Raw genomic sequence first — 24,357 nt, 5'->3', positions numbered from 1 at the left:
TGCAGTCATGACCTCCTCGGAGGGCGAACAGCATCATCAGCCTCGCCGGCCACGCCGTCCACCTCTGACACGTGGAGCTCCACAACAGAGTGCTGTGACACATCCACCTGCACGGCAGGAGGGAGGGCAACCGCAGAGAGAGATGCGTCGCAGAGGGCACTACCCTCGCCACAGGGTCCACAGACCGAGGCTCAGCTTCCCGGACCTTTCTGAGCAGCAGTGCACACGGAGGCTCAGAGTCACTCGACATGTAGTCGTGGACATCTGCAGCCTCCTTCATGCCGAGCTGCTCCCGGCTGGCCCGAACGCCATCTTCTTACCTGTCGCTCTCAAAGTCACCACTGCCCTCAACAACTTCTCTTCGGCATCCTTCCAGCGTGCCACCGGGGACATTGCCGACGTCTCTCAGTCGTCTGCACAAAAGAGCCCTGCAAGTACACCTACACCCACTCTGCAGTGACACAATGGGTGGCATCAGTTGTGGGCCTTCATTGTGATCCTCAGGAAAGGGCATTATTGCACAAACCAGACAAGATTCGCAAAGACGTGGCAGTAGTGGTGCCAATATAATATGTGATGTGAGTTGCTAAGAAATTAAATATAAGTAAAAACCATGACAAACCCTCAAACACCCTTGTGCATCCCCTTCATGCTCACGACGCGTTTGCCTTACGCTGCCTACTGCACATATGTGATGCGTGCCCTGTGGCTGCAGCACAGGTAGTGGCAGGTTGAGTGAGGCTGACTGTGAAAGAGATGCACGAGAGGGTGAGTATGAGATAGAGCCATGGGATTGTATAAGGATTGGGTTGAGTGGTAGTGGCGGGATGAGTACTGGCGAGGTGAGTAAGTGCAGGTAAGATGAGGATGAGCTTTGAGTGGGTGTGAGGAGTGATGTGACAGAGTAGTGTTGGCAGTGCAGAAGGAGATGTGGGGTGGGGGCAGTGATGTGGCAGACAGAGTACTCACTTTGGCTGACCTACTTAGGTCATTGGAGCGCCTCCTGCACTGTATGCAGGTGGGCGATATGTTGGTGGTGCAGGTGACCTCCTCTGCCACCTTGAGCCAGGCTTTCTTGGTGGCAGAGGCAGGCCGCTTCCTCCCGCCCGCTGGGGGGAAGATCTCTGTCCTCCCCCCTCTTCCTCACCCCATCCAATGATACCTGGAGTGAGGCATCATTAAACCTGGGAGCAGCCTTCCCCCTGGGCTGCTCCATGCTGTAATTTTCCTATTTCTTGCAGCATCAGTCAGTGGAGGACTCCCCCTTTAAATAGAGCTCATCCAGCTGACAGACCTTACTGCGCATGCGCAGTCCGCCTGCTGTGCAGCTCAGCAGCGGGGAACCCGGAACAAGAGGTAAGTGGATCCAATCAGCCTGCAATTGCGTTCGGGGCAGACTGATTTCACCGGGCGCGTTACTCACGGGCTCAATCACCCCCCGCCGCGAACCCGCTGCCCTGGTAATATCGGGCCCAAAGTGTCTGCAGAGGGATAGTGACAGGTTAAGCAAATGGGCAAAAATTTGGCAGATGGAATATAATGTGGGAAAATGTGAAGTCATCCACTTGGGAGGAAAAACAAAAAAGCAAAATATTATTTGAATGGAGAAATACTACAAAATGTTGCGGTACAGAGGGATCTGGATATCCTTGTACATGAAACACAAAAAGTCAACATACAGGTGCAGCAGGTAATCCGGAAGGCAAATGGAATATTGGCCTTTATTTCTAGGGGGATGGAGTATAAAAGCAGGAAAGTCATGCTACACCTGTACAGGGTGCTGGTGAGAGCACAACTGGAGTACTGCGTACAGCTCTGGTGCCCTTATTTAAGGAAGGACATACTTGCATTGGAGGCAGTTCAGAGAAGGTTCACTCGGTTGATTCCGGTTATGGAAGGGTTGTCTTATGAGGAAAGATTGAACAGGTTGGGTCTATACTCATTGGAGTTTAGAAGAATGAGAGGAGATCTTATTGAAACATACAAGATTCTGAGGGGATTCGATAGGGTAGATGCTGAGAGGATGTTACCCCTCATGGGGGAATCTAAAACGAGGGGGCATAATCTCAGAATAAGGGGTCGCCCGTTTAAGACGGAAATGAGGAGGAAAAATTAGGAGGAATTTCTTCTCCCAGAGGGTCATGATTCTTTGGAATTCTTTCCCCCAAAAAGCTATGGAGACTGAGTCATTTACTGAGTAGTGCGCAACTTTATTCAATGCTTCAACATAACGCAACTGTTTGTGAACATAGGGACAGGACCTGCATCTGTGTTTTACGTGTGCAATATCCGTTCTCCGTTCAGGCCCGTATCTTATATTTTGCAAATAAGAGGTACAGGCTGCCTTTAAGAGGTGGAGGCTGCCTTTACGTGATGTGACCCACTCACGCACTATTGGGGCCCCCCTGCTGGTGAGCAGCCACTCAACAACGCAGCTCGGCCTGGCTACTCACAGGAATCAGGTAAATGACCAGGCAGCACGAATCTCATGTGCTGTCTGCATCGCAACAACTGAGCGGGGGTTAATCACGCGCTGCGATCACGTGCCCAGATTCGGGGGTTATCGAATTTAACCCCTTTGGACTCTAAGGGAATCAAGGGATATGGGAATTGGGCGGGTAAATGAATTTGAGGTCATAGATCAGCCAAGATCTTATTGAATGGCGGAGCAGGCTTGAGGGCCTACTCCTGCTCCTATTTCTTATGTTCTTATGTTCTTACGCAAATGCGGGAACTTGCTCCTTCAATTCGCCACTGAAAATGGAGAGCGCAGTTGATCTTCTCTGTTATTTCGGGAGCAATTTCTGGCCCAAAGCTTGTCTTTAGAAAGGTACCCTCCCCCCAACTCACAGCAGTCTTGAAGGCTCAACTCTCATTATTTACAATGGCGTCACCCCTTTGATGTATGGGAAGGGGCGGGGTGTTCCCTGTAACTGACATCACTGAAATGCCTATCAGGGAGGGTCTTATTGGCAGCAGTAAGATTGAGGTTTTTGGAAAAATTATTGGTAAGAGTATTATTTTCTTCAGTAAAAAGTGTAAACACTTTGGATTAAATAGTATTTAGATTTTCTTTGCCCTTAAATGTCACCTTCTCTAAACCAGTTTTGTACATGTTCCACCTAATTTAAATGCTACCTTGATGAACTTTTGCTTCAAAAATGAATGAGCTCAAGCCCTCATGGATTAAAAGCCCTTCTTTCTTCTGTGACCAAAACAGAAGTAATGAGACAGGCTGTTAAAAAGGTTAAAAATTTGACCAAGCAAAACAAACTACAATATTATATGAAAACAACGACAAAATGATCTAGCACAAGTTCAGCTGCCATTTGAAAGAAGCAAAGTGGCAATTCAACACGAGGCGGAAAAGGAGCAGAAATTGCTGGGGTTGCACAAAATGGAGACAAAGGGTAGTCAGCACCAAGAAGAGTCAAATTGAACAAAATCGAGCTGACATCAAAAGAGCTGGCACCAACATTAAAGAATGAACTTGCATTTATATACTGACTTATCACATCCTCAGGAGATCCCAAAGCATTTCCTAGCCAACTTTTAAGAGAAAGGTGCAAATGCACAAAGGAGATAGAGGAAAAGGAGAAAAAAATGTGAGCTTTAGCTGGACAATGAATCAATCAACTACAAAAAGGAAATATGCATTTAAAAGGAGAAGCAGTGGTAATGTGATTGTGTTGTGTTAAAGACTGCCCATGGTACTCATCGACCAGTATATGATATATTTATTGATCTATTAGATTTTAAAGGAAGCTGATGCCATTGATACATTCTTAAAGGAGTTTGAATTATGGGTCGAGAAGCTGGCACTGTCACTTAGCAATAGCCCATAACTGTATAGAATTGGCATTATAAACGTAAGGCCTGTGGAAAAGATGAATTTACAGGTATAGTTATTGGACACCATGTGGCCCTAAGCTTCAGGGAGACAGTGGAATAATCAATATTTCACACTGGATAGTTGGTGCATGATTCACCCAACACCTACAGCCAGGGATGACACAACCCAACAAGTGTCAAAGGTTCAACTCCAGGGACAATCCATGTTCCAACATAAATCCCGTCAAATGCACATCTTGTGCCATGTGGGAATTCCAGGATGCTTCCCATGTCTGGGACAACCACAGGTCCAGGAAGTGTCATCAGCTGGAGGAGCTTGAGCTCCGGGTTTTGGAGGTTGAGCAGCAGCTGGCGTCACTGCAGTGCATCCGCGAGTCTCAGAGCTACATGGATAGCATGTTTCAGGAGGTGGTCTCTTAAGAGAGTGCAGGCAGAGAGGGACTGGGTGACCACCAGACAGACAAGGAGGACCAGGCAGGTAGTGCAGGAATCCCCTGAGTGCACCTTGCTGTCTAACCATTCAATACTGGTGAGGGCGATGGTTCCTCTTGGGGGGTACAGCCAGAGTCAAGTCCACGGCACCACAGGTGGTTCAGCTGTACGGGGGGGAAGGAGGAAGATCAGGAAAGCAACAGTGATGGGGGATTCAATAGCTAGAGGAACAGACAAACGTTTCTGCGGCCACAGACATGCCTCCCTGGTGCCAGGGTCCAGGATATCACTGAGAGGCTGCAGAACATTTTGAAGGGGGAGGGCGAACAGCCAAAGGTCGTGGTCCATATGGGACCAACGTCATAGGTAGAAAGAGGGGTGAGGTCCTGCAGGCAGATTTTAGGGAGCTAGGAAAGAGATTAATAAGCAGGACCTCAGGACTGGTGCCACGCGTTTAATGAGTATAGGAGGATAGAGCAGATGAATGCGTGGCTGGAGAGATAGTGCAGGAGGGAGGGCTTTAGATATCTGGGGCATTGAGACCAGTTCTGGGGGAGGTGGGACGTGTACAGGCAGGGAGGTTCACTAGTGCTGGGGGGGAGGGTTTAAACTAATTTGGCAGGGGATGGGCACCAGAATGTAGCATTAGAAAGGAGAAACAAGGTGCACAAAGGATTGGGAGAGACAGATAGCACCAGAGTAAGAAATAGTATTAGGTGGGATCAGACTAAAAAAGAATAAAAGGTCTAAAATAGTTTACAGTGCATGGGTGTAAATGCATGAAGAATATGTAAATAAGGTTGGTGAGCTGCTGGCACAAATAGCCACATGGAATATATGATGTTGTGGTGATAACGGTGGCCTGGCTCAAAAAAGGGCAGGATTGGGTACTAAATATTCTGGGATATAAAGTGATCAGGAAAGATAGGGAAGGAAAGAAAGGAGGGGGCTGGCAGTATTGATAGAGGAGAATATTGCAGTGCTGGAGAGAGAGAATGTCCTGGAGGGGTGAAGGACAGAATCTATTTGGCTAGAGTTAAGAAATGATCGAGGTGCCATTTCACTACTGGGTGTATTCTATAGGCCATCAACTGGTGGGAAGGATATAGTGGAGCAAATTTGCAGGGAAATTACAGAGAGGTGCAAGAGCAATAGAGTAGCGATAATGGGGGACTTCAATTATCCTAATATAGACTGGGATAGTAACAGTGTAAAGGGCAGATGGGGGAAGAATTTCTGAAGTGTGTTCTCAGTATGTTTCCAGCCCAATGAAGAAGGAGACATTGCTACATCTGGTTCTGGGGAATGAGGTGGGTCAAGTGGAGCAAGTTTCGGTAGGGGAACATTTAGGGAACAGTGATCATAGTATTATAAGGTTTAGAATAGCTGTGGAAAAGGACAAGGGGAAATCTAGAGTAAAAATACTTAATTGGAGGAGGGCCAATTTCAGTGGGATGAGAATGGATCTAGCCTGGGGAAATTCGAAACAAAGATTGGCAGGAAAAACTACAATCAAACAATGGGCAGCCTTTCAAGATGAGATAGTTCAGGTACAGTCAAGGTACACTCCCATGAAGGGGAAAGGTAGGGGAACTAAAGCCAGAGCTCCCTGAATGACGAAAGAGATGGTGAGTAAGATGAAACAGAGAAAGGGGCGTATGACAGGTGTCAGGTTGATAATATAAGTGAGAACCAGGCTGAATATAAAAAGTTCAGAGGGGAAGTGGAAAAGGAAATAAAAGTAGCAAAGAGAGAGTATGAGAATTGATTGGCAACTAACAAAAAAGGGAGTCTAAAAGTCTCCTATAGCAATATAAATAGTAAACGGGTAGTAAGAGGAAGGGTGGGGCTGATTATGCACCAAAAAGGAGATCTACGCATGGAGGCAGAGGGCATGACTGAGGTACTAAATGAATACTGTGCATCTGTCTTTACCAAGGAAGAACAGGCTGCCAAAGTCACAGTAAAAGAGGAGGTAGTTGAGATACTGGATGGGCTAAAAATTGATAAAGTGGCGCTACTAAAAAGGCTGGCTGTACTTAAAGTAGATAAGTCAACAGGTCCGGATGGGATGCATCCTAGGTTGCTGAGGGAAGTAAGGATGGAAATTGCAGAGGTACTGGCCATAATCTTCCAATCATCCTTAGATACAAGGATAGTGCCAGAGGACTGGAGAATTGCAAATGTTACACCCTTGTTCAAAAAAGGTGTAAGGATAAATCCAGTAACTACAGGCCAGTCAGTTTAACCTCAGTGGTAGGGAAACTTTTTAAAACAATAATCCTGGACAAAATTAACAGTGACTTGGACAAGTATGGATTAATTAAGGAAAGCCAGCATGGATTTGTTAAAGGCAAATCGTGTTTAACTAATTTGATTGAGTTTTTTGATGAGGTAACAGAAAGGGTTGATGAGGGAAATGCGGTTGATGTGGTGTATATGGACTTCCAAAAGGCATTTGATAAAGTGCCGCATAATAGGCTTGTCAGCAAAGTTGAAGCCCAGTGAGGCAGTGGTAGCATGGATATGAAATTGGCTAAGTCATAGAGTCATAGAGTCATAGAGTTATACAGCATGGATAGAGGCCCTTCGGCCCATCGTGTCCACGCCGGCCATCAAGCCCTGTCTAATCTAATCCCATATTCCAGCATTTGGTCCGTAGCCTTGTATGCTATGGCATTTCAAGTGCTCATCCAAATGCTTCTTGAATATTGTGAGGGTTCCTGCCTCCACAACCCTTTCAGGCAGTGAGTTCCAGACTCCAACCACCCTCTGGGTGAAAAAGTTCTTTCTCAAATCCCCTCTCAACCTCCCGCCTTTACCTTGAATCTATGCCCCCTTGTTATAGAACCCTCAACGAAGGGAAAAAGCTCCTTAGTATCCATCCTATCTGTGCCCCTCATAATTTTGTACACCTCAATCATGTCCCCCCTCAGCCTCCTCTGCTCCAAGGAAAACAAACCCAATCTTCCCAGTCTCTCTTCATAGCTGAAGCGCTCCAGCCCTGGTAACATCCTGGTGAATCTCCTCTGCACCCTCTCCAAAGCGATCACATCCTTCCTGTAGTGTGGCGACCAGAACTGCACACAGTACTCCAGCTGTGGCCTAACCAGTGTTTTATACAGCTCCATCATAACCTCCTTGCTCTTATATTCTATGCCTCGGCTAATAAAGGCAAGTATCCCATATGCCGTCTTTACCACCTTATCTACCTGTTCCGCCGCCTTCAGGGATCTGTGAACTTGCACACCAAGATCCCTCTGACCCTCTGTCTTGCCTAGGGTCCTCCCATTCATTGTGTATTCCCTTGCCTTGTTAGTCCCTCCAAAGTGCATCACCTCGCACTTTTCCGGGTTAAATTCCATTTGCCACTGTTCCGCCCATCTGACCAACCCATCTATATCGTCCTGCAGACTGAGGCTATCCTCCTCGCTATTTACCACCCTACCAATTTTTGTATCATCAGCGAGCTTACTGATCATACCTTTTACATTCATATCCAGGAAACAGGAAACAGAGAGTAATGGTGAACAGTTGTTTTTCAGACTGGAGGAAGGTATACAGTGGTGTTCCCCAGGGTCAGTACTAGGGCCACTGCTTTTCTTGATACATATTAATGACTTGGACTTGGGTGCATAGGGCACAATTCCAAAATCTGTCGATGACACAAAACTTGGAAGTGTAGTGAACAGTGAGGAGGATAGTGATAGACTTCAAGAGGACATAGACAGGCTGGTGGAATGGGCAGACACGTGACAGATGAAATTTAATGCAGAGAAGTGCGAAGTGATACATTTTGGTAGGAAGAACGAGGAGAGGCAATATAAAGAAAAGGTACAATCCTAAAGGGGGCGCAGGAACAGAGAGATGTGGAGGTATGTTGCACAAATCACTGAAGGTGGCAGGGCAGATTGAGAAAGCAGTTAAAAAAGCATACGGGTTTTGGTGCTTTGTAAATAGAGGCATGAGTACAAAAGCAAGTACCTTATGATGATCCTTTATAAAACACTGGTTCGGCCACAACTGAGTATTGCATCCAATTCTGGGCACTGCACTTTAGGAGGATGTGAAGGCCTCAGAGAGGATGCTGAAAAGATTTACTAGAATGGTTCAGGGATGAGGGACTTCAGTTATGTGGATAGACTGGAGAAGCTGGTGTTGTTCTCCTTAGAGCAGAGAAGATTGAGAGGAGATTTGATAGAGTTGTTCAAAATCATGAGGGGTCTAGACAGAGAAAATAGAGAGAAGCTGTTCCCATTGGCAGAAGGGTCATACCCTGAGGACATAGATTTAAGGTAATTGGCAAAAGAATCAAAGGCGACATGAGGAAAAACTTTTTTATGCAGCGAGTGGTTAAGATTTGGAATGCGCTGCCTGAAAGGGTGGTGGAGATGTATTCAATCATGGCTTTCTAAAGGGAATTGGATAAGTACTTGAAGGAAAAAAAATTGCGGGTCTACGGGGAAAGGGCAAGGGAGTGGGACTAGCTGGATTGCTCTTGCAGAGAGCCAACACGGGCTCACGGGGCCGAATGGCCTCCTTCTGTGCTTTAACCATTCTATGATTCTATGATTCTAGGAGGATCTTCAGAACGTGTGAATATTGGTTGAGGCAGGGATCCGAGACATAGTTAGAATACAGAGACCCATAAGAACTGAGCATAATCGCACATTGTACGATAAATCTGATCTTAATTGCATGCAATTTCTAAGGGTGATCAACCAATGTCTCCATTATATAATATGGGATATTATATTACAAGTTTATCAGTATCTAACATAAGAAGAGGAGTTCTGGGAGGGAAAGAAAAGTCTGCAATTATATCATTTTAAGGGTAAGAAATGTGCAGTTACCCAAAGTAATCCTGAGCACGGAGTTAGCCAATCACATGTATGCAGATATATTCATTAATTATGTGGGGCTCCAAAAATAAGGGTCGCTTTCCACTTTGACCTCCCGCATTCCAGAAATGAAATGCTGGTGTGGGTAGAAATTCTTATGGCAGCTTTGTGAGATTGGGATTTCTGATCTCCCAAAAGCATTAAAAAAATTTTCGTCCACTGCAGTGTTTCACTCTTTGCGCACAGCAGGTTGGAGCGGGGAGTAGCCAAAGAATGGAAGAACAAATAAAAGATGCAAGCATGAACTGACTGATGGGCAGGGAGGCTAAAAATTTAGTGTGAACTGAGGGAGAGGGAGCAGAAGAGTGGCAGTATGAACTGGAGGGGGTAAAAGGAGCTTAGAGGGAGGAGTGCCAATATGAACTGGGGTGGATGTAGGTGGGTGATGGTTAGAGTGAGAGACATGCTTGTAGAATCATAGAATCTTACAGCACAGTAGGTGGTCATTTGGACCAGCATGCCTGTGCTAGCTTTTTGAAAGAGCTATCTAATTAATCCCACTCCCTCGCTTTTTCCCCGTAACCCTGCAAATCTTTCCTTTTCAAATATATTTCCAATTAGTTTTTGAAAGTTACATAGGAACATAGAAAGATAGGAACAGGAGTAGGCCATTTAGCCCCTCGAGCTTGTTCCACCATTCAATGAGATCATGGTGGACCTGTGACCTCACTCCATATACCCGCCTTAGCCCCATATCCCTTAATACCTTTGGTTAACAAAAATCTATCAATCTCAGATTTAAAATTAACAATTGAGCTAGCATTAACTTCCATTTGCGGAAGAAAGTTCCAAATTTCTACCGCAGGGATTCTTCACTCCTGAAAGTCCTGGCTCTAATTTTTAGGCTATGTCCTGTAGACCTAGACTCCCCAACCAGTGGAAATAGTTTCTCTCTATCTGCCCTATCAGTTCCCCTTAATATCTTGAAAACTTTGATCAAATCACCGCTTAATCGTCTAAATTCCAGAGAATACAACCCCAGTTGGTGTAATCGCTTCTCGTAATTTAACCCTTGGAGTCCAGGTATCATTCTAGTAAATCTACACTGTGCTCTCCCCAAGGCCAATACATCCTTCCTAAGGTGCAGTGTCCAGAACTGATGTGGTCTAACCAGGCCTGGTGTAGTCTAACCAGGCTTTGTAAAGCCACAGCACAACTTCTACCCCCTTGTATTCTCGTCCTTGTTAAGATTGAATCTGCTTCCACCACCCTTTCAGGCAGTGCATTCCAGATTATAACAACTCGCTGAGTATAAAGCATTTAACCTTATTTGTAATGATGTGGAGATGCCGGTGATGGACTGGGGTTGACAAATGTAGGGAATCTTACAACACCAGGTTATAGTCCAACTGTTTTATTTTAAAATCACAAGCTTTCGGAGAGTTTCTCCTTTGTCTCCTTGTTATCCTTATTTGTATGAAGGGGATGGGAAAAGAATGACTAAGAAGGTAGTCATTGGGGAAGTAATGGGCTGGTTGGGTGAAATATATAATTTGGAGGAAGTATGTACAATTTTTGATTTGCTTTCAACACACCTGATCCTAAATTTTCATTTTGACGGTACAATGCTTAGGTCATTGAGCCATCTTTGTATGATGTATTATTAAAAAACAATTTAGATAGATAGTCAAAATCTTTTCCCAAAGGTAGGGGAGTCTATAACGAGGGGGCATAGATTTAAGGTGAGAGGGGAGAAATACAAAAGGGTCCAGAGGGGCAATTTTTTCACTCAAAGGGTGGTGAGTGTCTGGAACGAGCTGCCAGAGGCAGTAGTAGAGGCGGGTACAATTTTGTCTTTTAAAAAGCATTTGGACTGTTACATGGGTAAGATGGGTATCGAGGGATATGGGCCAAGTGCAGGAAATTGGGACTAGCTTAGTGGTATAAACAGGGCGACATGGACATGTTGGGCCGAAGGGCCTGTTTCCATGTTGTAACTTCTATGATTCTATGAATTTAGATTCTAATATGGAAGTGGTTGCTTGAAGAGAACTGAAAAGCACAGCCAAAGGTGATGGCCTGCTAGAAATGTTTTCACTGGTAGAAGTCTGAGAAGAAATTCTGTCTGATCAGGGCATTATAATTCAGGGCTTCTGCTAGCACTTTTAAACGATGCTCAAAAGGCAAATTCTATAAGCAGACAAAGTCTCATATGAACAGAAACCTGCACCTTTAATCAAGCTGTGAATGGTGCAATGTACCATGATGGTCATTTAACCCTTTAATTATGGTAGAATGCATGTGGGATGCCCACTACATTCTCCTGTTCAATGCGAAAAACAGTCACTACCACACTGTCAGACTATTATATGGATTAAAACTAATAATCAGATTTATTTACAAGTACGATAATTACACAGAAGCACAAAAACAAAGAACCTGTTAGTACAGATTCTTAGGAAACAAAGACTGAATCAATCTGCAGGGGTTCTTCAACTTACATATTCTGAAAAATTCTGGAAGAAAGTCCTTTTTGATTACCTGATACAACATTTGTTGTATGTGTGTTGTGTGATTTCGGAGCTGGACCACAGAGTCCATTTCTCATTCTGAACCAAACTGATGATTAGCTATGCTGGTGCCTTAATGGCAAAGGAAACCCATTCATAACCACAAGTGTTAATTTTGAGCCATCAATTATATTTCTCTCCACATGTCCCCCTGATGGACCAGCCATTACAAATAATGCATGTTTGTACTTCTCCCAGTCAGCAACCTTGCATACATTAACATTTCAAAGAAATAGTGGTGTAGGCATCAAATAGGCTTGAACTAATAAAATTCTTAATATACAGTGTTACAAGCAAATGAAGCCTGTAGATTCTGATTAAAACTGAAGGAATTCAGATTGTTTAGTGCATTGGTTACCCCCGGGTCATAGAGACAAAAAGTTGAGTTAACCCCTATTAGCTTATGGAGTGGTACTGTAGGAATAACCAAGCATTCATCCTTTGAGCCACTGTACAGATACTGTACCCAGGCCATAATGTGTACCCAGACCACTGTCACTGATGAAACACTTTTCTTAAGCAATTCACCTGATGGTTGAGTACGTGTGCTCAGCTTGAGAAATAATTTGACCACTATAGCAGAATCACAACAACAACAACTTGCATTTATGTAGTGCCTTTAACATCCCAAGGCATTTCACAGGAGTGTTATCAAGCAAAATTTGACATAAGGAGATATTAGGACAGGTGACCAAAAGCTTGGTTAAAAAGGTAGGTTTTAAGGAGCATCTAAAAACAGGAGAGAGAGGGAGAGAGGTGGAGAGGTTTAGGGAGGGAATTCCAGAGCTTAGGGCTTAGGAAGCTGAAGGCATGGCCGCCAATGGTGGAGCAATGAAAATTGGGGATGCGCAAGAGGCCAGAATTGGAGGAGCACAGAGATCTCGGAGTGTTGTAGGGCTGGAGGAGATTACAGAGATAAGGAGGGGTGAGGTCATGGAGAGATTTGAAAACAAAGATGTGAATTTTAAAAGTGTTGCTGGACCAAGAGCCAATGTAGGTCAACAAGCAAAGGGATGATGGGTGAACGGCACTTGATGCGAGTTAGAATACGAGCAGCAGAGATTTGGATGAGCTCAAGTTTACGGAGGGTGCAAGGTGGGAGGCCGACCAGGAGAGCATTGGAATAGTCGAGTCTAGATGTGACAAAGGCATGGATGGAGGTTTCAGCAGCAGATGTTACAGAGGTAGAAGTGGGCAGTCTTGGTGATGGAGTGGATATGGGGTCGGAAGCTCAGCTCAAGGTCAAATAGGATGCCAAGGTTGTGATCGGTCTGGTTCAGCCTCAGACAGTTGCCAGGGAGAAGGATGGAGTCAGACGCTAGGGAACAGAGTTTGTGGCAGGAACCGAAGATAATGTCTTTGATCTTCCCAATATTAAGTTGGAGGAAATGCCTGCTCATCCAATACTAGATGTCGGACAAGCAGCGTGATAAATCAAAGGCCTCAGAGTGGTTGAGAGAGGTAGACATGTCGTCAGCGTACATGTGGAACTTGACTTTGTGATTTGGCCAAGGGGCAGCATATAGATGAGAAATAGGAGGGGGCCTAGGTTAGATACTTGGGAGACTCCAGAGGCAATGGTGTGGGAGCTGGATGGGAAGCCAGATGATTCTGTGGCTACGACTGGATAGATAGGAACGGAACTAGGTGAGGGCAGTCCCACTCAGTTGGTCACGGAGGAGAGGCTTTGGAGGGGGATGGTGTGGTCAACCGTGTCAAAGGCTACAGATAGGTCGAGAAGGATGAAGAGAGATAGTTTACCATGGTCAGTCACATAGTATGTCATTTGTGATTTTGATAAGGGCCATTTCAGTACTGTGGCAGGGATGGAAACCTGATCAAACATGGGTTCAAACATGGTGTTGTGGGAAAGATGAGCATGGATTTGGGAGGCAAGAACACATTAAAGAACACACCGAGGAGTGTGTGCAAAGTCACCAGAAATTCTAGTATCACCATATCACAATGACATGAGACTGCTGCGCAGGCCACAGAGTGCAACTTTACTACTGATGAGGCCACAATAACTACAAGCTTACAGTGAAGATGTTTAGACAGTGATGAGCAAACACAATGATGTAAATTACGTGAATGAAATACAGGAGTAGTTTTTCTATATGTGCGACATTGTAGTGTGGACTTTTCACTCACCTAAGTAGTGCATGAACAAACATAGAAACATAGAAAATGTACGGCACAGAAGGAGGCCATTCGGCCCATTGTGTCTGTGCCGAACCAAATAGGGCTATCCAGCCTAATCCCACTTTCCAGCACTCGGTCAATAGCCTTGTAGATTATGACACTTCAAGTGTATACCCAAGTGCCTTTTAAATGCGATGAGGGTTTCTGCCTCTACCACCCTTTCAGGTAGTGTGTTCCAGACCCCCCACCACCCTCTGGGTGAGAACATTTTTCCTCAGCTCACCTCTAATCCTTCTACGAATTACTTTAAATGTATGCCCCCTGGTTATTGACTTCTCTGCTAAGGGAAATAGATCCTTCCTGTCCACTCTATCTCGACCCCGTATAATTTTACACACCTCAATTAAATCGCCTCTATTCCAAAGAATATAACCCCAGCCTATCCAATCTTTCCTCATACCTAAAATTCTCCAGTCCTGGCAATATCCTTGTAAATCTCTGTACTCTCTCTAGTGCAATCACATCTTTCCTGTAATGTGGTGGCCAGAACTGTACGCAGTAACTAGTGTTTTATACAGATCTAGCATAACCTCCCTGCTACTATATTCGACGCCTCGGCTAATAAAGGAAAGTATCCCGTATGCCTTCTTAACCACCTTGTCTACCTGTCCTGCTACCTTCAGGGATCTGTGGACATGCACTCTAAGGTCCCTCTCTTCCTCGACACCTTTCAGTATCCTCCCATTTATTGTGTATTCCCTTGCCTGGTTTGACCTCGCCAAATGCATTACCTTACACTTCTCCAGATTGAATTCCATTTGCCACTTTTCTGCCCACCTGACCAGTCCATTGATATCTTCCTGCAGACTACAGCTTTCCTCCTCACTATCAACTGCACAGCCAATTTTTGTATCATCTGCAAACTTCTTAATCATGCCCCCTACATTTAAGTCTAAATCATTGATACATACCACAAAAAGCAAGGGACCTAGTACTGAGCCCTGTGGAACCTCACTGCAAACAGCCTTCCAGTCACAAAAACACCCGTCAACAATTACCCTTTGCTTCCTGCCATGGATCCCATGGGCTTTAGCATATTTGACCAGTCTGCCATGTGGGACCTTGTCAACAGCCTTGCTGAAATCCACGTAGACGACATCATCTACCTCATCGACCCTTCTTGTTACCTCCTCAAAAAATTCAATCAGGTTAGTCAGACACAACCTTCCCTTAACAAATCCATATTGATTGCCCTTGATTAATCTGTGCCTTTCTAAATGACGGTTTATACTGTCGCTTGGAATTGATTCCAATAATTTGCCCACGACCGAGGTTAGACTGACCATCCTGTAATTACTAGATCTATCCTTTTCTCCCTTTTTAAACAATGGTACAACGTTAGCAGTCCTCCAATCCTCCAGCACTACACCTGTAGCCAGAGAGGATCGGAAAATGATAGTCAGAGCCTCCGCTATTTCCTCCCTTGCTTCTTTTAACAGCCTGGGATACATTTCATCTGGGCCTGGTGATTCATCTATTTTCAAAGATGCTAAACCCCTTATTACTTCTTCTCTCACTATGTTCATCCCATCCAATATTTCACATTCCTCCACCTTAACTACAATCTCTGCATCGTCCCCCTCTTTTGTGAAGACGGATGCAAAGTATTCATTAAAAACCATAGCCACATCTTCTGCCTCCACCTTTTTGGTCTCTAATAGGCCCTACTCTTTCCTTAGTTATCCTTTTGCTCTTTATGTATTTATAAAACATCTTTGGGTTTTCCTTGATTTTACTTGCCAGTACTTTTTCATGCCCTCTCTTTGCTTTCCTAATTTTCTTTTTAATTTCACCCTTGCACTTTCTATTCTTCTCTAGGCTTTCTGCAGTATTGAGCGCTTGGTGTCTGACATTAGCTTTCCTTTTTTGCCTTATCTTACCCTGTATGCTCCTTGTCATCCAGGGGGCTCTAGATTTGGCAGTCCCACCCTTTTTTTTGTAAGAACATGTTTACTCTGAACTCCTTGAATATCCACCTTGAATGCCTCTCACTGCACTGAAACTGATTTACCTTCAAGTTGCTGTTTCCTTACTGACAACCTTGATGAATTTTCCTGGTGTTGGCCCTAAGTAGATATTCATCATGAGTTCTTAGCATATAGTCCATCAAATACTGGGAGCTCACAGAGTTGGGGGCAAGGAATCTGTCTCTGCTCCAGAAATTTAAAGGGCTGCAGCAACCTTTCAAAGGAATGGGGTGCCACAAGTTTAAGCAAAATTTACATTATGGAGCAGCACCAAGAAAGAACACTCCGGTTTGCAGATGCAGTGGTTGAGTTGCTGAGGTAAGAAATAAGGAAAAGGAGGTTTATTGAGTTTGGCTCCAGAGCACAGGTTGCAGCTGCAATTCATCAGTGATCCAGTGGCACAGTGATATTGTAAAACAGCTTCACATAATAAATGCTTCCTACAAAATCTGGTTGCATGATGAATACCCATAGGTATTCAGGAAAGATAGGGAAGGAAAGAAAGGAGTGGAGGGTGGTGGTAGTTTTGATCAAAGAAACTATTATAGCACTGGAAAGGGGTGATGTAATTGAGGGGTCAAAGACAGAATTTATTTGGGTAGTTTTAAGAACAATAGAGGAGCCATTACGCTACTGGGTGTATACTATAGGCCACCAAATAGTGGGAAGGAGATAGAGAAGCAAATAGAATCATAGAATCATAGAATGGTTACAGCACGGAAGGAGGTCATTCGGCCTGTCAAATCCATGCCGGCTCTCTGCAAGAGCAATCCAGCTAGTCCCACTCCCCCGCCCTTTCCCTGTAGGTCTGCAAATTTTTTCCCTTCAAGTACTTATCCAATTCCCTTTTGAAAACCATGATTGAATCTGCCTCCACCACCCCCTCAGGCAGTGGATTCCAGATCATAACCACTCGCTGTATAAAAAGTTTTTCCTCATGTCATCTTTGGTTCTTTTGCCAATCACCTGAAATCTATGTTCTCTGGTTCTTGACCCTTCTGCCAATAGGAACAGTTTCTCTCTATCTACTCTGTCTAGACCCTTCATGATTTTGAATACCTCTATCAAATCTCGTCTCTACCTTCTCTGCTCTAGGGAGAACAACCCCAGCTTCTCCAGTCTATTCACGTAACTGAAGTCCTTCATCCCTGGAACCATTCTAGTAAATCTCTTTTGCACCCTTTCTAAGGACATCACATCCTTACAAAAGTGCAGTGCCCATAACTGGATACAATACTCCAGTTGTGGCCAAACCATTGTTTCGTAAAGGTTCATAACACAACATAATGCAGGCAAATTACAGAAAGATGCAAGAACTGTACAGTAGTGATAATGGGGGACTTCAATTATCCCAATATAGACTGGGACAGTAACAGTGTAAAGGGCAAAGAAGGGGAGGAATTCTTGAAATGTGTACAACAGAACTTCTTGATCAATGGGTTTCCAGCTCAACAATGTAGGAAGCAGTGCTGGATCTAGTCTGGGGAATGAAGTGGGGCAAGTGGTGCATGAGCATGTTTCAGTGGGGGAGCATTTGGGGAACAGTGATCATAACATCATTAGGTTTAGAATAGTTATGGAAAAGGACAAGGAACATTCAAATGTGAAATGGCTAATTTTAATGAATTAAAAAGGGATCTTGCCCAGGTAGATTGGAATCAAAAATTGTTAGGCAAAACTGTAATTGAATAATGGGAGCCCTTCAAGGATGCATTGGTTTGGGTACAGAGTAGACACATTCCAACAAGGGGGAAAGGAAGGGCAGCAAAGCTAGAGCTCCCTGGATGATTAAAGATATAGAGATTAAAACAAAACAGAAAAAGGAGGCTTATGATGAATATCGGGTGGGACCGTTTAGGGACAAAAAAGGAGATCTTCTTGTGGAGGCAGAGGGCATGGCTGAGATACTAAATGAATACTTCGCATCGGTCTTCACTAAAGAAGAGGATGCTGCCAATGTAGCTGTAAAGGAGGAGGCAGTAGCGATATTGGATAAGATAAAAATAGATAAAGAAAAGGTACTTAAAAGATTGTCAGTACTTAAAGTAGAAAAGTCTCCCGGTCCAGATTGGATGCATCCTCGGTTAGTGAGGGAAGTAAGGGTGGAAATTGCAGAGGCTCTGGCCACAATCTTCTGTTACTCCATAGATATCAGGGCAGTGCTAGAGGACTGGAGGATTGCAAATGTTACACCCCGTTCAAAAAAGGAGAGTGATAAGCCTGGCAATTACAGGTCAATCAGCCTAACATTGATGGTGGGGAAACTTATAGAGATAATAATCAGTGACAAAATTAATTGGCACTTGGAACATTATGGGCTAATAAATGAAAGTCAGCATGGATTTGTTAAAGGAAAGTCATGTTTGACTAACTTGATTGAGTTCTTTGATGAAGTAATGGAGAGGATTGACGAGGGTAGTATGATTGATGATGATGTGGTCTTTCAAAAGGCATTTGATAATGTACCACACTTGTTCACAAAATTAAAGCCCACGGGATTAAAGGGACAGTGGCAGCGTGGTTACAAAATTGGCTAAAGGACAGAAAGCAATTTTTCAGATTGGAGGGAAGTATGCAGTGGTGTTCCCCAGGGGTCGGCATTCAAACCACAGATCTTTTTGATATATATTAATGACCTGGACTTGGGGATAGAGGGTATAATTTCAAAGTTTTCAGATGACACGAAACTCGGAAATGTAGTAAACAATGTGGAGGATAGTAACAGACTTCAGGAGGACATAGACAGACTGGTGAAATGGGTAGACACATGGCAGATGAAATGAATGCAGAGAAGTGTGAAGTGATGCATTTTGGTAGGAAGAATGAGGAGAGGCAATATAAACTAAATGGTACAATTTTAAAGGAGTGCAGGAACAGAGAGACCTGGGGGTTTAGGTACACAAATCTTTGAAGGTGGCAGGACAAGTTGAGAAGGCTGTTAAAAAAGCATACAGATTTATTAATAATGGCATAGAGTACAAAAGCAAGGAAGTTATGCTAAACCTTTATAAATCACTGGTTAGGCCTCAGCTGGAGTATTGCCTAATTCTGAACACCACACTTTAGGAAAGATGTCAAGGCCTTATAGAGGGAGCAGAAGATATTTACTAGAATGGTACCAGGGATGAGGGACTTCAGTTTTGTGAGAGACTGGAGGAGCTGGGGTAGTTCTCCTTAGAGCAGAGAAGGTTATGAGAAGATTATATAGAGGCGTTCAAAATCATGAACGGTTTTGAGAGTAAATAAGGAGAAACTGTTTCCAGCGGTAGAAGGGTCGGTAACCAGAGGATACAGATTTACAGTGATTGGCAAAAGAAGCAGAGACGGCATGAGGAAACATTTTTTGCACAGCGAGTTGTTATGATCTGGAATACACTGCCTGAAAAAGTGGTGTAAGCAGATTCAATAGTAACTTTCAAAAGGGAATTGGATAAATACTTGAAGGTAAATAATTTACAGGGCAATGGGGAAAGTGCAGGGGCAAGGCACTAATTAGATAGCTGTTTCAAAGGGCCGGCACAGGCATGATGGGCTGAATGGCCTCCCCCTCTGCTGTACCTACAATAATATTCTGAATGGCTGCGGAAAGGACAAATTTATGCTGATAGTAGAAGATTTGGTTGGGTGTCCATTGTGGTTTTGATAGTTGTGTAATCCCTTTTCAATCTTTCCATTGTGCTTCAGGTTGCAAAACATATTCCTTGAGTCATCTGTTATTCGCCAAATAAACAGAACACCCTACTGCTGACTGGAATAGAATTATTTTAGCACATGTGTATCTGACCTGAATCAAGACATGTAACCCAGTTCACTTCAGTGTAAAATTCATGCCAAAACCAGTAGCCATGTAGCTTCTATGATATAGCCTTGATGCCCACAATTATTCAACTAGTGTTTAATAACAATCAATTTTTACCTCAAGCGATCATTCAAACTTTATTTTTCAGCCCTTGGAAGCACATAGAATGGCTGCTTTTACAGCTAGGGGCTCAAAGGGCACATTGCAAATCAAAGCAAATACGGGTCAGTGTAGATTATCTTCTATCCATGTATATTCAACTAGAATAAATAATTGTTTACAGGTTAAATAATTTTGGTGATTGCTGTTCCAAAGCTGTTAGAAGTTTGAAGATATTTCTGCTAGCGAATTTTGGTCTTTTAAAAAAAATGAAGTGTAATAGCTGTCTTAATCTTTTTTGAATTCTCTAAAATGTCTCATCTCAACTTAAACAGATGTTTATTGTCCACTGTAATATGTTACAATGTCAGTTTATTCAGAAATACAGTTTTCATATTGTATGAAAAATTAGAGCACAACAAACTCAAATATTGATCAAGGAGTGCAAATGTCAATACAAAAAAGTATTAACTCTGCCATTTTCAATTTGAAAATTTGAAGATAGGTGAGAAATGAAAAGCAAATACCTGATTCCATGGTTCCCATCAAGCCAGGTGATGTTAGATTAAGAGAGGGTTTGTTGTTCTGTTGGATCCCTGGACTTTGAAGTGGAGGTTTAGGGGATGATGTCCATCCAGGTGAAGGAGCTGGAAGAGATGGTGATTTGAGGTGAACTGGGGAAGCAGCTGCAGACCCAAGGATAGGGGGAGACTTGATGGATGCTGCAGCTGCTTGACCAGACAAAATGCCAGCAAGCTGAGATGGTGTTTGTGGGGACTTGAGGTTAGTTGACGGTGAACCAACCATTGGGGACTGCACCTGTCTAATCGTTGGTGACTTCAAAGGATTCATCCCTGGAGAGTTCACCTGACTGGAAACATTCAAATCAGATTGCTTACGGCCAAGATTTTGTTGAACTGGGGGGATTGAATTGAGAGTGTTCGGATTACTGGACGTATTTGGAGGTAGAGGTGACATGTGACTTAGTCTAGCAATGCCTCCCGTATTAATTAATTGTTCAGACACAAACTGATTCCTTGGATTTCTCATTGCTCCTGGTCCCTGAGGCATGCCAGGGAAAGGTCGTGACCCAATGAAGTCTTGTGGTTGATCGGTGAACTGTGATGGCAAGATTTTCTGCTGGTTAGCCAACATTTCTACATTGTTTGATTGCCTCATCTTCATGCCATCTTCTGGACTCACATTGTGATGGTGTCCTCTCCCAGGCCCTTGTTTTTGCAACACAGTCTGAGAGTTGGAGCTCATTCTTACATTCAGGTTCATGTTGACATTCATATTCATGTTCATGCTAGTGGGTACCATTCCCATTTCCAAATCTCTGCCTGATCCTGACTGCAATGGCAATCCTTTTGGAACAGGAAATTCCATTCTGGTGGGACTTGAAATGCCTTCTCCTGGTAACCTTGGAAAGATGTTGCCATTTGCAAGGTCCAGATATCTTTGTGATTGAAACATTCTGTTCATGTCCATTCCTGGCCTTACATTGTCCATTCCCATTCCAGGAGACATTCTTAGCTGTTTTTCGGCCAACTGATGCTGGAATAGATCATCTTGCATGTTCTGAGGGTTTGGGAACCTCTCCCCTCGGATTGGCCCACAAAAAAGGCCTGGTCCATGAGAAAAGTTTCTACCATCTGGCATTTTTGGCATATCATCTGGCCAGTTGACACCTGTAAGACCACGTCTTGCTACTGGATTTGGGCCACCAGGAATGTCCATATCTGGATTTAACATTCCTGTGAAGCCAGGCATTCTTTGTAACTGATTTCCTGGAACCCCTGGATGAGGTGCTAGACCTCTGGAATGCATGGAGTTTGGAGGGTTAATTCCATCAAAAGATTCTTGCCTTCCAGGTACCCATCCTTCTCCTGGATTTATTTGATAAGGTGGTGGTGGCCCTCTTATCATACCTCTTGGGCCATGCTGGTGCATGATGATATCCTGTACCGTTCTGTGCTGAGCAGCCTGCTCTTGTTTCCTTCGTTTCTCTTCATAGAATTCCTGCTGCAGCTTCAACCATGCTAGTTGTTCTGGAGTCATGTGATCCATGTGCTCCTGCCCCGGCTGTGAATTCCTTACATTTTGTGGTGGTCCCATTTCACCAGGCTGGAAAAGAACATCTCGATGACCCGATGGCCCAAATGGTTGAACTTCTGACCGAGAACTAGGTGGCTTTCCCATACTTTGTGATTGTGAAATCATGGCCTGCAGAGGACCTTCAGGTTTTTTAGATGGAGCATCAAGTCCCCCAGTGTTCAGCGGGGGGCAATTGTTTGGACCTCCTGAATTTTCACTTTCAGGAAAAAGCATTCTCTGAATGTCACGCAGTGTCTGTAATGAACGCTCTCTGTGCTCCAACTGTTCCTGAGACAGACCCTCTGGGTTTTCTCCCATTTTCAACATGCTATCTGCAGGTGCCAGTTGTGCTGTTCCTTTTGACTCACTCTTTGTTTCAGCTTCTGAGTTGCTAATTGGTGTATAAGTATTTTGTGCTACAGGGGTGGATGTTTGGTTGCTAGGTGCAGAGTTTCTACAGGCATTCTCAACAGATAATGGAGCAGAGCTTTGGGGACTTCCAACAGAATGCATTTTATTGTCCATGCCTGCATTTTCCTGACCAACAGTCCCATGGGAGCAAACATGTTTGGATCCTTCATCTTGCTGAGGTTGGTTCTGTGGCACTCTTGATGTCTGCTGATGGTTTTGTTCTTGCGTCTGTGGAGATGATTGCTGACAGTTTTGTGAAGCAATTCGGTGAGCAGGTACTTGATTGTTTTGCTATAAAACACAATTTGAGAAACTGAATTTATGTATATCAGAACAAAGCCAGTCAAAAGAATATAGTTGATTACTGACAGGTATAAGTGCTAGGAAAATAACCATTGGGCATTCTCAAGTGATAGAAACAATGAAGGTGCTATAAAGCAATTACATAATCTAATTGGAATAGGCCCAAGGATAGCACTCAGACATTACAAGTGACCATTGGCATGCCTTTGTGTACATGTTATGGAGTTTGCTTGAGTATAGTGCCTCCGTTTCTCAAACTGCCTTCTCAAAAGGTGAGACAGTGGAACTGATTTTCCAAGCATTACCCACTGGCTATGCATATCAAAAAATCAATGACACATTGCTTATGAATTCCCAATACATCCAGCTGATGGATGAGGCTCCATCACCAGTCATGTGTGTCAGAAAATTGCCCCTTATATTTTATGGGGACAAGAAGTGAACACTTTAGATACATCAAACAGGTTTTTCCGTAAACACAACAGAGAAGGAGATAAGTCTCACTTCACGGGTAAGATACCTACATAATTCTGAGAAAGACTGTAGGGGTCAGCTGTTCCTTTTCTGAGGAATGTTTGTCTATTTTTTTGTTTGAAATTCTGCAGAGAAAGGCATCCAAAGGAACTCAATTGACTTATTTATCTGTTTAACCTTTTCATGAACTGTGTTAATTAGATTGATTTCAACAACTTGTTATTACTGCTGACTTCCATGAATGTTTATCTTAATAACCCTGTTTGGTAGTTCAGTCTGTTAAAAAAGCATCTGGCATGACTGAATTAATTTTCTTCTGCACGGATGGGAATGCAGTGGAAATCCTAATTGTAAAACAAACAGTTTATTTGTTCACCAAGGGCACACTGTTCCAGTTTAATTCAGCACAAGAGCTTGCTAATGAAAGCTGGTATTTGTACTGAGCATGAATATTTCAAGAAACCCAAACTGCCACAACCTAAAGAAAAATGTAAAATCCAACAAAGTAGCTAGAGCAATTAAAGTAGCTTTGAAATTAAAGTAATTTTAAAATAACTTTTAGCGTCTCACAATAAAGTTCTGTAACTTAATTCTTTAAACTCCCAATGTAAATATAGGCAACAAGTAATCCATTAATTGCCATTTTTACTAATTTCCAACAATCCAAAATGCACAGACTACAATATGAAAATAAACAAATATGTAAATGACAACTACTCCTCCACTTAGCCTAAAAGGAATAGCTTGTGCAGAGCATTTTTATAGTCACTTGGCTCCATCTTGGAGCCAGTTTCCACTTGGTGTGATGCCAATAATGTTAACATTGTCAACTGGCTTCATATTCCTCTAATTCCAAGGGATGCTTTATTCCCCCCATTAAGAAATACTCAAGCTTATCCTTCCAACATCTTCCTTCCACTAAGTGGTATCTTCGTTTCTTCTTTCACCCTGAAGACCAGACCCTGATGATTCCTGCTCAACCACAGATCCTTATTGCATCCAGAATTAAATCACTAACTCTAGTTTAACTGATTCTTAAATGTATTTATTGTACCAATAGCTGAACTCCCGACCTCTGTGTGCAGGCCATTCTTTACAATTTCCTTCCACCTGGATAGTTTCCCAGTTATCTAAAAGAATTTCCTATTGCACATACTGTATAATTAGTAGATTATTTACTGCTGAAAACTCAGTCACTTTTCACACAAAAAATTTGAATTACTGAACAATTTGAATTAAGCAATGTAAATAAATAACACAGCAAAATGAAAATTTTGCACTAAACTAAATTTGGAATTATCAGATCAATT

General features: G+C 43.4%; 1 protein-coding gene across 1 annotated transcript in view; it reads right to left on the bottom strand.

Moving 5' to 3' along the window:
• bcl9 (BCL9 transcription coactivator) overlaps nucleotides 1-24,357 on the bottom strand; it is a 253,735-nt gene that overhangs the window by 54,339 nt on the left and 175,039 nt on the right. Inside the window, exon 7 of the mRNA XM_067986473.1 lies at nucleotides 20,290-22,561. Within this exon, the coding sequence (XP_067842574.1) occupies nucleotides 20,290-22,561 (2,272 nt within the window). The remainder of the gene's footprint in view (nucleotides 1-20,289; nucleotides 22,562-24,357) is intronic.

Source organism: Heptranchias perlo, chromosome 6 (assembly GCF_035084215.1).
Source record: "Heptranchias perlo isolate sHepPer1 chromosome 6, sHepPer1.hap1, whole genome shotgun sequence".
NCBI classification, from domain to species: Eukaryota; Metazoa; Chordata; class Chondrichthyes; order Hexanchiformes; family Hexanchidae; genus Heptranchias; species Heptranchias perlo.
This window is presented reverse-complemented; position numbering and strand designations above follow the sequence as displayed.